The sequence below is a fragment of the Scleropages formosus genome, chromosome 9, assembly GCF_900964775.1.
Source record: "Scleropages formosus chromosome 9, fSclFor1.1, whole genome shotgun sequence".
In the NCBI taxonomy this organism is placed as follows: Eukaryota; Metazoa; Chordata; class Actinopteri; order Osteoglossiformes; family Osteoglossidae; genus Scleropages; species Scleropages formosus.
In genome coordinates, this window is record NC_041814.1 from 4,576,218 (window position 1) to 4,591,893 (window position 15,676).

A 15,676-nucleotide genomic window follows, 5' to 3' on the forward strand; every position below is an offset into this window, starting at 1 on the left:
GTTTTCTCTTTTTGTCCTGTGATCCTCATGGCCCTGTCTTCGGTTACGTGCTTGTGATAGTTTTATGGTTATGCCAGTTTCATCAGGTTGATGGTTTCTAGTATGCTGTCTTGTCTTCTCTGGAATTGTCACATGGACGATTACCTGAGAGGGCTTCAGTCCCTCTCATACCTCACTGTCCAGGCTGTTCGGCACATGCAGAAGTCTATCCCAAATCGTTGCATTATATCATTGGCAACTGCAGATGTCCTCTGATTGTCCCAGGACAATTGCTCAAAGCCCCGAACTCAGTAGTAAATTAGATGGATGGGTGAAAGTGCCATTGAGTTGAGGACAACTCATAGAGACCACTCACCTGGTTTACAGAAGAAGAGAGGGAGGGAATTGCTTTAACAGTACTGCCTTTCTGTGCATGTCTTGGGGAAGGTTTGTGTAAAAAGTTTGTTTAAAAATTTCTCAAATGTTTGCAACATGAACTACCAGTTTCTTTTCAGTTTGCTCTTCTCTGTTTAAGTTGCTGAAATCTACATGTGATTCAGCACTATTCCTTAACTCCTGAGCATGTGTAAAGCTGAGCACATTTTCTATATATTTCCAGTTGTATTTTTAATTTCATGTGTAGAGTTAAAATTTAATCCAGCTAAATGTTAAAGTTCAAGTTGTTTTTATTGTCATTCATTTATATAGCTTGTATACGGTGGAACGAAATGTCATTTCTCCTGAGACCATGGTGCAACACAGAACAGAGTACAAGACAGTAAATTTGTTTTGTTTAAATTTGTTGTTTTTATGTTTAAATTTTTTGTCCAACTTTGTTTTTCTCATCCATAGAGTTGGTTAATGAACTATTGTCCCTCAGTGTAGGTAGAATTCACTTTGCTGTATATGTTTTTCATTTTTTCTATGTAAGATGAAGGAGGGGGCTGTAGGGACTGTGGAAGCAATACAGGCACTCCAGGTACATAATGGCCAACTGCAAAAGTCCCGGGAGAACCACCTGACCAAGCGTGCAGAGCTGGAACGTCTGCGAAGGGAAGGAGCCCCACACAAGGAGCTTGAGAAGGTATGATGCCCTCCAGCACTGGGAATGCTCACAGTGCCTGCCTCTTGGCTGCTCAGTGTAGGCACACAGCATATTGTTTTGGCAACACCTTCAAAGAACAGCTCTACATGTCATTGTAACATTTGTAAATGGGTGGCACAGCGAGTAGTGCTACTCTCTCACAGCAATTGCGTGATGTGAGAGGACGTGGGTTTGATCCTCTCTCAGTCTGTGTGAAATTTGCATGTTCTCCATATGTTTGTGCAGGTTTCCTCCCACACTTCAAAGACAGGCTGTTCAGTTAGATTGATGACTGGAAAAGTCATGCAAAAATGCCTCTTTCAGGAAGCAACAATTATTAGGTGAAGGATTTGCATGGTCATTTGTTTCTGTATGAGCTTTACATGAACATTTTCATATTACAGTGAACAATGTTTTGTTTAAACTGTTACTGTTGACTGTTAGGGTGGTATGGTGGCTCACTAACTACTGCTACCCCCTCACCTTGGTGATTCCAGTGAATGCCAGTTCAATTCCCTGCTCAGTCTGTGTGGTATTTACATGTTCTTGCTGTGTTTGTATGGATTTCCTTCTCACAGTACAAAGATGTGTTTCAGGTGAATTGGTCACTCTAAATTGCCTGTAACCCCAGACACTGGTTGGTCAATGCTGTTCCCAAGCCTGGATAAATGGTGAGGGTTGATGTCAGGAAGGGCATCTGGTCATAAAATCCCTGCTCTAATCACAACTCCAAATGCTGTGGCACTTGAAGGTAAAATGCTGAAAGCACATTCTGGACACTCCTGGAACATGAGCAGTAAAAAACTTAATAGTGGTAGTTACTGTTGACTGTCCCTTTAAAAGGAGCATGATACTTATTCACTGTTCTAAGTATGGGAGCACAGTGGCGTGGTGGATTTGGCCTGTGCCTGCTCTCTGGTGGGCCTGGGGTTCGAGTCCCGATTGGGGTGCCTTGTGTCGGACTAGCGTCCCATCCTGGGTGTGTCCCCTCCAGCCCTACACCCTGTGTTGCCGGGTTAGGCTCTGGCTTGCCACAACCCCTCTTGGGACAAGTGGTTTCAGTGCGTGCGTGCGTGCGTGTGTGTGTGTGTTTTAAGTATCTAAATGCTAACTCTACCTGCTCACCATTGTTACAGACCAAAGTATTCTCCAGGCAAGACTGGTTTAAATCTATAGGAGAGTCACCAGAACAATGACTGAACATTAAAGACTGAGCAATAAGTTACATAAGGAATAAGATGATTTACCTGAGTTTCACCAACATGTCTTCTTGCAGGCTGAGCTGAAATTAAAGAAGGCAGCAGCATCTTTCTCTTGTTGCATAGAGAAGTACAACCGTGTCGCTGGAGACTTTGAGCTCAAAATGAGTGACTCTGCTCAGGTCAGTGTTGACATACCCGTGTTGCCACATCTTAGAGCCAATGTAGCTGCTTTTACTACTGAGAAGCATTCAAGTCATAGCTCTGTTTCTAAGCTGTTTCCCTGATTTTTTATTTTTTAAAATTTTTTTAAACTTTAATATATTTAAAACACTGCAGACACCTCAAGAAGACAAATTGTTACACATTATTATCTCAATCAAAATAAACAAAATTAAATCATTGGTAAAAGAGATCATAAAAAGATTGTAAAAAAAAAATTAACAACAACAAAGCCAAAGTGGTCAAATCAAAATACTTCCAGAACTCATTAAAAGTGACAGATCATGATGAGACACTATAAGGAATTCATAAAAAGCACATTATGTACAGCATACAATCTGTCATTGACATTGTTTCTAATTTAAAAACCTCAAATGACAGACATAACAAATAACAAATGTTAAATATCAGCAAATGTTAAGATCACACTGAAATTCAATTAATGTCAACAATCAGATAATTTTTTCAATTAACCCCCTCTACCCTAACTCCCAGGTGGGGTTCCTTCACTAGGTCCAGATGGACTGAAACTGGGACTGGACCCCATCTGGGAAAAATCAATCACCAACATACCTGAATGGTCTGGTGCAACTGGGGAGGGGAGTAATCTGCTCTACCTTTGTGAGGGGTATCTATAAACACAGATACCCCCAGTGGAACACCATTGACTGGCCCAACTTCCCTACTGCACCTCTTCTATCACCTGTTCACCCAGAAAATGTCTAGTTCATTGTGTTTCCTGTTAATTGTTGCTCCTTTCCCCTTGTTTTTGGGCTCATTTTGAGACTTTTCATAGTCAGAGAGTTTTTCTGGCTGTGATCATATTTGTATTATTTGGGTGTGACTGTCTGTGTCTCTTTATGCCTCTAAGGTGCCCTGTGTTTGTATACTTACTCTATGCACAGAGGTTTCAGGACATTGAGGAGACACATCTTCGGCAGATGAAGCAGCTGATTAAATCCTATTTGCACTCTATCGAGGACACACATGTGCAGCTGGGACAGGTGTGTGTCTCATTAGGAGAGGTATTTTCATCTGTCCTTTTCTCATTTCTCTTCCTGCGTTATCTTGTAAACTGTGGAAATATGAGTGTGATAAACACGTAGGACCCACAATTACATCTGTGGTCATCCTTTGAATGACACAGACCAGGTGTCAGCATCAATGACCCAGGAAAGCTGGCACACATGTGCTGATGGCAACAACCTTGAGTATTATACTGGAGAACTGAGGAAGTTGGTAGCATAGTGTTTAGAGCCGCTGCTTTCTGATCCAAAGGTCACAGGTTCAGATCCTTTCTCTAGCTGTAGTACCTTTGAGCAAAGCACTTACCCTAAATTTACCCAGCTGTATAAACGAGTAAATAATTGTAGGTAGATTAACATTGTAAGTTGCTTTGGACAAATGCATCAGCTAAATGAATAAATAAAACATAATTCTTAAACTGGCACAGATCAAGATGTACCTATTTCTATTGGCACTGTTCATACCTGTATCAGGATTATTCTTCACAAGGGTTGCTGTAGTTCACTCTAATGTTTTATTTTGTGGTAATGGAGACTTAAAATTATTATTTATATTGCTTCAGATTCAAAGTGTTATTGTCATGTATATTCAACAAAAACAGTGAAATTCTTGTGCTACAGTTCTTGCTTCCTACAGTAATCTACATTGGGGGGTGGGGGAGTGTCGGGGGGGCAGTGTAAGGTTATAAACAAACAAAAGCAGTGCAGCACTAGGTAATATAGGGCAGTGCAATACACAGGTGCAAAGATAATAGAATGCGATAGTGCGAGGACAGGACAATCCAATAGAGTTGTACAATGAAATGCTGAAACATCTACTGTACCCTGAAATTAGGAACATTTCTGTCCAAAATGTGTGTGCAAAGAAGCAGTGGAAAAGAAACAGTTCTTCAGTGCTCTGAGCCATGTTGTACATGAACTGTGAATTTAGGCATTTTAAATTTGTCCTCACAGATGCCACTGGTAAGATATTAAAGTGAAACAAAGCTGTTGCATTGTAATGATCCTGTCTTTCTCTTACACACACACACACACACACACACACACACACACACACACATTGCAGGTTCATGAAGAATTGAAGCAGAATGTGGAGAACATTGGCACCGAAAATCTCATTCAGAAGTTTGCTGAGCAGAAGGGCACAGGGAAGGACAAACCCAGTATGTCTCCCTTGATATTCAGCCTGGTAGAGGTTGGGAAAAATGGTGGTCTGTTGACATGTATCTTGGGAATACAGTTAGCAGTGTTACCCATTGTTAATAAATAAATAATCTTGTTGTTAAGTTCATCTGCATCCATTGACGCTACCTCCAGATTTATGTTTTTATCTCCCTGTGGCACAGTAGAAGTCAGAGAACATGACCTGCTGCCTGCCAAGTGCTAAGAGTGGCAACAAACTGAAGACCATTTAACTTGTGAAAACCTTGCTTAACTGCACATATTTTTTTTAAGTCTGAGTTCACATTCTCCTTGTAATTTGAAATACATTAATAGTTACTTTAAGACAGAGGTGTCAAACTTGTTTCATACCATGGGTCAAACAGGATTCAGTTCACCTGCAACGGGTTGGTTTTATATACTGTATCTGTATAACATCAGAGACAATGACTGGCAGATTGGCCACAGGCACTGAAAGTATTCTGTAATTTATGTTCACCTATAATCCTGTAGTGCCTGTGTGTTTGACCCCCCTATGCTACAGTAAGCAATTCTGAAACAAAAATGTTTTAAACAAATAAAGTATAGCTATCATACTATGACATTTTTGCTGACTATTTATGATGCTGCTTGCCTGACAACTCTTGGGTTATACAGCTGCACTAAAATTTGGAGTTACTTACTGAGCAGTGGCAAGCTTTAGATACAGGAGTGGCAAGAAGTCAATTACTTTAAATACTTTGAAAGTATTTTGTAATCTTTTTACAGAAACCTGTGAATGAATCAAGGGATATCAGTATTGTTAACCTTTTCACTGTGTAGATAAAGACAACTGAAAGGGGCCAGAAGTTGACAACACTGGACACAGTTATAGGATATATATCTCTCAACCATCAGGATTGATTAGGAGGTTCAGATAACAAATAGTTTTATTTTTACTCATCTTAATTTAAATGTAAAATGTTTAAAGTAAAAATACACACACACACACACACACACACACACACACACACACACACTATCTGAAATCACTTGTCCCAATGGGGTTGTGGTGAACCGAAGCCTAACTTGGGGTAAGGCTGGAGGGGGAGGGGGCACACCCTGGACAGGATGTCAGTCCATCACTAATGTAAAAATAATGAATCTAAAACTTTTTTTTAAAATATAGCTTTATCTGAAGCTTTTTCTCAATGAAACCTGTGAATAAAAGGAGACTCCTGTGTTGCTAAGCTTTTATTGATTATGAAAAGTGGTAGAAGTGACTTTGGATCTACATTTCTATGTGAGTTTTCATGGGTGTCTCCTTTACTTGACACAGCTCTGGTGGGCCTAGAGGACCACAGGACCAACCCAGTGCCTGAGGGGAGCAAGAAGAGTCGTGGCAGGTCTTTCCGTATCCCTGGGCTGGGAAAGAAGGACAAGGAGCCGGACTCCATGTAAGCCTCTATTGCTCACACAGTGTCATAACACACAAATACACACAATGGCCAAGACCAAAAAGTTCACAAACATATCCATATGTTTTTGCTTTTTTGTTGCAGGAATACAACTGCCACAAATATCCAGGTGAGTACCGACAGCAGAAAGCAATGACATACTACCAGTAGATGAATACTACAAAATTTCATATGTTATCTGTACACCAACTTAACATTTTAAGTCGCTTTTTTGGAAAGCAGCTGCTGAATAAATATAAATAAATGTTACTGTAGAGGGCCTTGTTGATGGTTTCTACTTTCTACAGCTGATTATCTGCTTCTCATTGATTGAACAGATTAAGGAGGAAACCAAAAATAATGAGGGTATAAAACAGAAAATGAGGTGGATTGGTGCCCCTCATTGGCTTCAACATGTGCAAATTTAAATAGCTAGGCTTTAGATATTTAGAACAGGGAGGGCAGTGGCGCGGCAGGTTTGGCCAGTGCCTGCTGTGTGGTGGGTCTGGGGATTGAGTCCTGCTTGGGGTGCCTTATGGCACACTGGTGTCTTGTTGAGTGTAGAAGATCAGGAGAGTAGACTCAAATACCGATGCTTAAATCACTTTATTTGTATCACACGAGGTTTGCACCCGGAGAACAGAGAGCCTCGAAAGATAGATGAGGAGAACGTCTTTTAGTTGGAGGTTCCGTGGCCAGGTGTGTTGGAGCGGGTGCTTTTATACTGCATCTCTGGGGTTGTCACCGGGAGGGTCATGGTGGTCATTGGGTGCACAGTCGTCAAGCACGTGGTTTTTAGGCGCGCAGTTGTCGGACATTCCAGGGACGCCAGGGACATCCAGGGTGTGTACCCTTCCCCTTCGGCCCTGTACCCTGTATTGCCGGGTAGGCTCCGGCTCGCTGCAACCCCACTCGGGACAAGCAGTTGTAGGCATTAGTTAGTTGGTATAGATATTTAGATATTGGCAGAGATCAGACATGTACAGGAAGTCTTCAGATTACGAACGAGTTCCGTTCCTCAGTCGGATTTAAGTCGAATTTTGACGTAAGTTGGAACAGTTAGGTATGGTGGGTATCTAATGTCACTTTGTCAGATGTTTGTCTTAGTATATAGTCTACCTTTTTATGCATAAAAAACATTAAAGAAACACTTCCGGATACACTAAAACATCTTCAATATAACAATACAACAACAACAACAATATATTATTATTATTATTATTATTATTATAAATGTAACTGCAGTATTTATAATAGAGAAAGACATAGAAAGTCATCATCCAAGGAGAATACACAGGTCTTGGGTCATTAAGGCTAAAGCAAGAGGTTAAACCAGGGAAAACGGGAACAGGGGCAAGGAAACCAAAGAAGCACGGAACGTAGCGGTGTCTCAGAATGAGGATCCTCAATGGTGGAGCTGACGAGTCTTTCCTTTTTACTATGCCCCTTTGATTAGGCGCAGGTGTTGTCAATGCGCTGATGGAGGGGGCGTGACAGTTTGTTTTTACGAATCATTGTATGTAACTCGAATTTTTAATATAATAGGCTATAGGGAGGTGGTTTGTAGCTACAGGTTGTATGTAAGTCGGGCGTTCGTAACCCGGGGACTGCCTGTACATGAAATATTTCAGTAGTGTGGTTCAGACTGCGGGTGTGAAGAAACTGACCACATGTCGGTACCCTTCCATCCACTAACTGATGGACGGGGGACTACATATGAAATGTGGCTCTGTTTGGTTACCCTCCTATTTCTAGGGTACAAAAAAGTGGGTGTTGCTGGGCACCACCTTTGTAATAGATCCATGAACTAGGAGTTGTCAGTAAGAAGGGGCAACATGAAAATATCCAGTCTCTGCTCCAGTATGGCAGCAGGCATGTTAGCAATGTTCCTAATGCTGGAAAGTACAACGTAATGATGATTTCTCTGCTTACTCACCCATCTCTTTGCAGAAGTCCCATGAGGTGGACGAAGAAGGCTTTGTGATCCGGACTGACCATCAGGATCATATCCTTATCCCAGCCACTAAAGACTATATACGTACCTTGGTGGACTGACCCTGGTCCTCAAGGGCCACTTTGTATGCTGGTTTTTTCTTTATCTTAGTTCTTGAATCCTTTCAAGGAAAAATCACGACAGTGGTTTATAAAAATATGTATTCTTCTTCATACTATGTGTTTATTCTTCAGTACAATCACATTATTGCCTTGTCTCTTGGTCATTTTACTTCCACAATGGGTATTTATTAACTCCCCGCAATGTTTTTCACTCTCCAAAACACATAACCTCTTTTCTTCTTTAGTAACAAAACTGCTACATTTAGTTCCTACTTGATCAGTTTTACAGCGTTTTCCTTGGAGAAATCAGATTGGCTGTTTTCCTCCAAATGCATAATTTCAGATGTTTCCAATCGTGTGTATCAGGTCCATGGTCTTCATGTCTGCAATCACTTCTTCAATCAGTTTCTTCCTTGTCCTGCCTCCCAGTCGATTACTGTCAAAAACTAGGTACATACATTTCATGACCCAGTTGTCCTCATTCTTGTGTATCACATGGTCGTAGAAACAAAGACACTGCCTATGTAAAACTGACTTGATGGGTTCAACTCCTACCATATCACACAGTTCCTTGCTCCTGAGCTCATCTTTTACAGTCACAACCCTCAATTAGTGTAAATCTAATATTGCAACTGAAATAGGCAATTTATTGTTCTTATTAGTAGTCCAGGTAGCTGACTACTTTTACAGAACTTCACTTCCTGACGCTGGTGTGACAATTATTTCGGATAGAATTGTTACAGCGTAACCAGTGTTCATTGGTCAGGCAGAAGGTTGGAGCCACTTGATAATTTCCTTTGTTTGTCACCAATTCTGCTTTGTAAGCACAGTGGTTGCATAAGTCATTCACACTGTTACTGACCATGGATCGCTGCCCTGAGTTTTCTCACATATACTGTTTCAGTGTGACTCCCTGCTGCAGTACATGCCTAAGAGCGCACACACACACCGACTCACACAGGCGTGAGAGAGAAATTAAATAACAGGAAATGAAGAGCGATAAGGCTGGGAAGACATACCAGGAAACTGATAGGAGGGGGTTCCTTTTCCTGTGTCACTTTGTGCACAATCAGTTCATGGGGGGTGTTGGGGAGGAATCTCCGATAAAATATAGGATGTCTTTATTTGTAGTCTTATCTTCTATATGACTGTCTGTGTGTGCTACATTGCTAAATTGTGAGGATGGATAGGTATTTGTTAGTAACTTAGTCTAGCATTCAAGTCACATTGGAGCAAAGAATCAATTAAATAATAAATTATTCATTTTTTCTGCTTATTGTGAATATTTACTCCCTTTCATTTTTCATTTAATTTTTTGGCAGTTTGTGCTCTGTGAGGTTCTCTTCCTGCGAGACTTACAATCAGATGGGATTTGTAACCTTTTAAGACTTATTAATGCTGTGAGACTCGATTTGTGGGACTCTTTCAGGATGGAACTCATGTTTGTGCTGGGACTTGCACTCTCCCAGTACTGAGGACCTGGGTTCTAAAGTTTAGTAGCTTTTTCTCCTTGGCTCATTTTGCCTCAGTGTGGCATTCAAAGACTGCTAGCTTACTACCACTCTGCTCCTTGACTGAGCTTGTCCCCTTCATACGCTGCCCTCAGGAGAGGGAGGAGAATTTCTATTCTAGTGACTCGGACTTTGATGATGATGAGCCAAAGAAGTTCCACATCCTGATCCGTCCAGTGGGCAGCAGCACCCGGTGTAATTCTGCAGCCAACGAGCTGGAGCTAAGGGCAACAGTGGGGGCACTGACACTGCCCCCCAACAGAGGGGTATGAGGCCTGCTGGGGCTAAGGGGAATGTAGAAGCACTGTTCAGTACGACTAAATCACTGTGGCTCAGTGGGTAGCGTTGGTGCCTTGCAGTGTCTATGCTGTCGGTTTAGGTGTGGTTTAGAATCTTAATCAGCCTGTGGAGCTTGCATGTTCTCCTCCTAGTCACCTGGGTGTCCCCTGGGTGCTTCAGTCCACCACCCCACAGTCCATAGACATGTGTTTCAGGTGAATGGTGACTCTAAAGTTCTGTGTGTGTGTGTTTGTGCATGTTACATTGCTCTGGTGTATAAATTTGTGAATGGTTATAGGGAGTTTAGTACAGTGTATCTAAGCATTTTATAAGTCACCTTGGGCAAATCAAGTTCAAATTCAAATTTTATTTGTCACATACACAACCATACTTTGCACGACGTGCAGTGAAATGCTTTTACGACTGTCTGTGATATATACTAATAGTAGAGATAATAAAAATAAGGAAATACAAATAAAATGGAAATAAGAAACATACTACAGAAAAAAGAAATATAAAGGCTGTCAGTTAAACACATAATAATACCAGTAGTTATTTTGTTATAGGTCTATGATGTTTTCTGTTTATTTCCACATGGGATGAGCAATTGTTTATTTGTGGCATAGTCAGAATGCTTTTTGGAGCTGAAATAGGCCTCATGTGTGTTTGTGTGTCAGCCAAAGATTTTCCTCTTTCTTTTTTTAGGTTTCAATGAAGCGACATCTTTCCCGTAAGTTTGCTGTTCTCACACTCTCTCCATTTGTGCAGAGAAGCTGCTAGAAGTCACTCCAGCCATATAGTCCTCAGTATGTCACATGTCCAGTGTCTGAGCCCACAGGTCAGTCTGACAGTGATGCTGAGTGGCTCAGGGTCTGCTGTCCCTCTTCCTCTCAAACCTGCTTCACAGGAACAACCAGCTGCACTGCGGATGCATGCCTGGAGGGAGTGAGAGACGGTGTCCCGAACACAGGTGGGTCGGAGTTTCTCGGCCCAACTTCAGTGGTGGCCTGACTCAACACAGCCTTTGGTGGAGCCTCCCATATCCAGTAAACGCTCAAGGGCTCTTGAACCCCACAGCTCCACCAAGTGGCTGTACACTGTGCTACTCTAATTTAAAGTGCACAGACTTTTCACTTACATCTATTTGAACAAGCTTATGTGGCTTTTGCTATCTTTTTCATCTTATTTTAAGTTGGTAAAATTTGAGGCACATTAGCCCCTTCTGCTTTTAGAGGTGACAGCTGTGCACAGCTGAGGAAGCGATCACTCATGCTGTTATTAGCATTGCATGTTAGTGACTTTGATTCTTAAAATATCTCCACCTTCCTCCTTCTACTTCATTTGTGAAAGTCAAAACACACAGTACCAGTATGATACACGTTAATCTCTACTTTTTCGTTGCATAAATGTTCCTAGAGCTAAGAACAATTTAGCATACATTAACTGGTTGAAGTAATGAATACTATATTATTCATTTTAACAGGCAAAAATACACACACATTTACCAATTTTCTTGCTCTTACAATTACTGTTGAACCAACACACACCTGGTCTAGAGTCTGGAGCCTTCAGATAATACCATGAGCTCACCATGGTTTAATCATGAGTTCAATCAAATCTATTTCATTAAGATTTGCCCCCTCTGTTTTCTTGTCAAACCACAATCCATCTTCTGTTTTTGACTAAATTGTGGACATACTATTTTTACCTAATTGGCATGGAAATGCTTTTTATTATTGTGATCTACATCTGTCACGGGGGTGTGGTGGCGCAGTGGGTTGGACCACAGTCCTGCTCTCCCTGCTTGGGGTGCCTTGCAACGGATTGGCGTCCTGTCCTGGGTGTGTCCCCCCTCCCCCTCTGGCCTTACGCCCTGTGTTACCGGGTGGGCTCCGGTTCCCCGTGACCCCTTATGGGACAAGCGGTTCTGAAAATGTGTGTGTGTGTGTGTGTGTGTGTGTGTGTGTGTGTGTGTGTGTGTGATCTACATTTGAGGTTCCCTCTGTAAATATGTGGATGATCAAAGTGTTTAACTGTGTTCCACTAGAAAAATTAACTTTTGATTTGAAATAAACTCTGGAATGTTTGGGCACCTTTCTTGAACTTCTCATACAGTGCTACTGTACATGATCACACTTGTGAAGAATTGTACCGTATTGCCCTTGGTTTATGTATGCAGATGTATTTGTACTTCTTTGGCACACTGTTTCTGTCTGTTATGTTGCTGTGGCCCAGTGATGTTGGGTTGTGTAAAAAAAAAAAAAAACCTCATAGGAAATAAAATTGATACCGTTTTTCCACCAGGGAGGATAAATGAGGGATGACAGACTCTTTGGTGCTTTAAACGTGTTGTTCTGTTGCCTGTTTCTTGTAACAGACAAGATGCAGGACGGAGTGCGGAGGTCAGTTTCCAGCCCAGACCGTTACAGGTAAACTGACACCTGGATAGCTGCTATGACAGTGATGTTTTCAGCACAGTTAGTACTGGGCGAGATGGGGTTGTGGTACTGACAACACAGCTTGGTGCGTTAGTCAAAGTCAGCTTTATTGTCATTCTGCCTATAGGTGAGTTACACATACAGGAGCACGGAAGTCTGTTTCTCTTTGGACGTCCATGCCACTGAAAACATACAGTGCACTTTGTAAAAAAGATCAATACTACAGATGAGTGCAGAAACAAGACAAGACAGTGCAGTACTCAGGCCAGAGCCTGGTGACAACGTACACAATATATAATGTATACAGACAATTTACACAATGTTATAAAAATATTTATGTAAAAATATAAATAGAATATGAATACAAAAAGGCTATACGGGACACGTAATTTAACTGGAAACTAGAACAGTTAAACATTAAACACTGTTTATTGCCTACAGATTAACTGCCAATATTGTCCCAAACATTTTCATATATACAAGTGGTCCCTGATTTATGATGGGGTTACTCTCCACAAAACCCGTCATAAGTCAAAAATATTGTAAGTTGAAAATGCATTTAATAGACCTAACCTACCAAACATCATAGCCTAGCATACCTGCAATGGCCATTATGGGCTTGACACCTTCATGCTGGGCAATCATCTTGAGTTTCTCCTCAGGAGTAATTGCCCTCCTCTTCTTCTTCTCACGAGTAGCAGGAGACACAGATGGGAGTTTCTGTGACATTATGGATGCACAAAACACAACCGTGTGGCAGACTGGGAAATGCAGATCGCGAGAGAGTATCGCACCACATATTGCTTGCCCAGGGAAAAATATCCAAATTCAAAATTGGCAGTACGGTTTCCACTGAATGTCTATTGCCAGCTCACCATTGTAAAGTTGAAAAAATTGTAAGTCAAACTATCATAAATCGGAGACCACTTGTATGCTTTCTAGAGTACATATGAGATCTGCTGAGGTCTCAAGGAGGATAATATGTTCCCAAAAGCATCTTAGATATGCTTTGGAGTAATCCTTGGAAAATTGAAAGGCATTAATGGTGAAGAAATAATTCTATAATCCTGCTGTCCCCTGTCTCTTCTTCTAGGTTGAATTTTACACCTGCGACAGAGGTGCTCTTTGGACCCCCGCTGGAGACCACGTTTATCGGTACACAGTCTCGGCTCAGTTACCCACTCTTCTGAGGCAGGAGATGGGCATGGAGAGTGTAACCAGTTTGTCCTTCTCCTCATTTTCTAGATGCAGCCTTTTCTTCTGAATCCTCATCTCCAGAAATTGTAGAAGACTCAGGACTGGATTCTCCTTCCCATCAGCCTATGGGTCCATCTCCAGAGCCAAACAATTGGGCAGCCTGGCCGGGCAGGGTGCAGAACAAGTATTCGACAGGGGCTGAAAGTGAATCAGACCCCTTCCAGCCAGCCTGTGCAGAGCCACCATCAAGATGTCTTTCCTCTGTACGGACTGAGCCTGTAGGTCTGTGCACACAAACCCCCTGCTCTCCACACCACCCATCTGGCAGGAAGTCAGCTGTCTTCTCCTTTGCTGCTTTCAGTCAGTGCCCCAGAGAGGCTGAGCAGGAATCCTCACAGTGGAACTGTAAGCATATCTTTGTGGAGAATCCCTTACCAAGCCCATCAGAGAGGTCGGCTTCCCCAGAACAACTCCCTCCACAGGAGCCTTGGGTGCCAGGCCTGGACCCGGCTCGGTCTCTCTTGTCTCAAGAAGGAAGCAGGTTTCACTCATACATGCATCCTTCCTCAGGGTCCCACAGTGAGTGCAAAACTTTCCCCAGTTCCTCTACTTCACACAAAGAAAAGAACAAGGACATAACTGTGGGGGTCCCTGCTTTGGATTCTTCAGAAGATCCTTTCTCCATTACCATGATTGGTAGCCCCACCCACCAGTTCTCTTTGGCTACTGGCACCTCTCAGTGGAGCAGCTGCTCCACAACCAGCTCTCTCTCTAGCTCAGCATCCAGCTCCCAGCCCAAGAAGGAAATGGGGTGCTGGAGCTCCGTGCATAACCCTTTCAGTGAGGCAGTCCCGGCAGGAATGCAGACAGGGCTGCGAGGTGGAGGCAAGAGGCTGCAGAGCTCAGACAGGGGACCACGCAGGAGTGGCCTGCCTCTCACAAGGCATTCTGGGCCACAGGAGGACCTCCGAATTTCTGCAGACAAGAAACAGAGCTGCCATAAGCTAAGTAAGCTGACTGCCTTCCTTTGACACATTCACAGACTTGGAGTCTTTACACAGAGATGTACTGAACACTTAAACATAATCCATAATAAGCATTTCAGCTGGCACTTCTCACTATATGAACAACTTGTAGTATACCAAAATGCCATGCTTTAAAAATGATTTCTAAATGAGAAATGAACAAATTTAAAATACACATTTTATCGATTCCCCCAGATATTTTTTACAGTACCATTTAATAAATGGATAGTTGCTATATGTTAGCAAACTTAAACTGTTTCCTCTTATAGAGAGCAACAGTGCCCATTATTTTAATAACTTTTGTTGGTGGAGACTGTATGAACAGCTTTGAAAGCTATACCAGGACATCCGGAGTTTTTGTTGCCATATGGTGGCTATGTGTGCTGCTAGACTGTGGCTTTCACAACTTGCACACTGCTGATTAGACATCCATCCATCCATCAACAACGACGGCTTGTCCCAAGTGGGGTCGCGGCAAGTTGGAGTCCAACCCAGCAACACAGGGCACAAGGCCAAAGGGGGAGGGGACACACCCAGAACGGGACGCCAGTTTGTCGCAAAGCACCCCAAGCAGTGCTCAAACCCCAGACCCACCACACAGCAGGCACCAGCTGAACCTGCCACGGCACCGCACCATCACACCCCTTGCCTAATTAGACATGCAAATCATATATAACATTGCGGTCATCAGTATTATTAAATCCCATCAATCTTCGAAACTGCTTTCCCATGTGGGCAGTATTTACAAAATTCCTTTGTCGTGCATATAATTCTGTAATCAGCAGACATGTGATACATTTCTGTTGATGCGCAGTATAAGTTTTGAAACTTATCTGGATTTTCAGTTCTTCCACAATTTGGGTTGCTACCATAGATATGTTCAGGCAAAATGATGCTGTAAAAACACTCAAGATAACAGGCTGTTGGTTGGTAGAGTTTAATAAGCAGTGAATGAACAGGAGAAAGAACAGGAGAAAGAGTCATTGAATTAATAACATAAAGTATGCATAAACAGATTACTAATAGTATCAGTCAAACATTGAGATTTTCTGTTAGTTTCCAGTT

At 42.2% G+C, this 15,676-nt stretch overlaps 1 protein-coding gene across 1 annotated transcript in view; it reads left to right on the top strand.

Moving 5' to 3' along the window:
• Positions 1 to 15,676, top strand: part of fcho1 (FCH and mu domain containing endocytic adaptor 1) — a 64,146-nt gene that overhangs the window by 41,587 nt on the left and 6,883 nt on the right. The window contains exons 7-19 of the mRNA XM_018728157.2: positions 911 to 1,063; positions 2,340 to 2,444; positions 3,390 to 3,488; positions 4,576 to 4,672; positions 5,989 to 6,106; positions 6,212 to 6,236; positions 8,057 to 8,111; positions 9,757 to 9,938; positions 10,657 to 10,681; positions 10,859 to 10,921; positions 12,329 to 12,380; positions 13,483 to 13,544; positions 13,635 to 14,594. Of these exons, the coding sequence (XP_018583673.1) occupies positions 911 to 1,063; positions 2,340 to 2,444; positions 3,390 to 3,488; positions 4,576 to 4,672; positions 5,989 to 6,106; positions 6,212 to 6,236; positions 8,057 to 8,111; positions 9,757 to 9,938; positions 10,657 to 10,681; positions 10,859 to 10,921; positions 12,329 to 12,380; positions 13,483 to 13,544; positions 13,635 to 14,594 (1,996 nt within the window). The remainder of the gene's footprint in view (positions 1 to 910; positions 1,064 to 2,339; positions 2,445 to 3,389; positions 3,489 to 4,575; positions 4,673 to 5,988; positions 6,107 to 6,211; positions 6,237 to 8,056; positions 8,112 to 9,756; positions 9,939 to 10,656; positions 10,682 to 10,858; positions 10,922 to 12,328; positions 12,381 to 13,482; positions 13,545 to 13,634; positions 14,595 to 15,676) is intronic.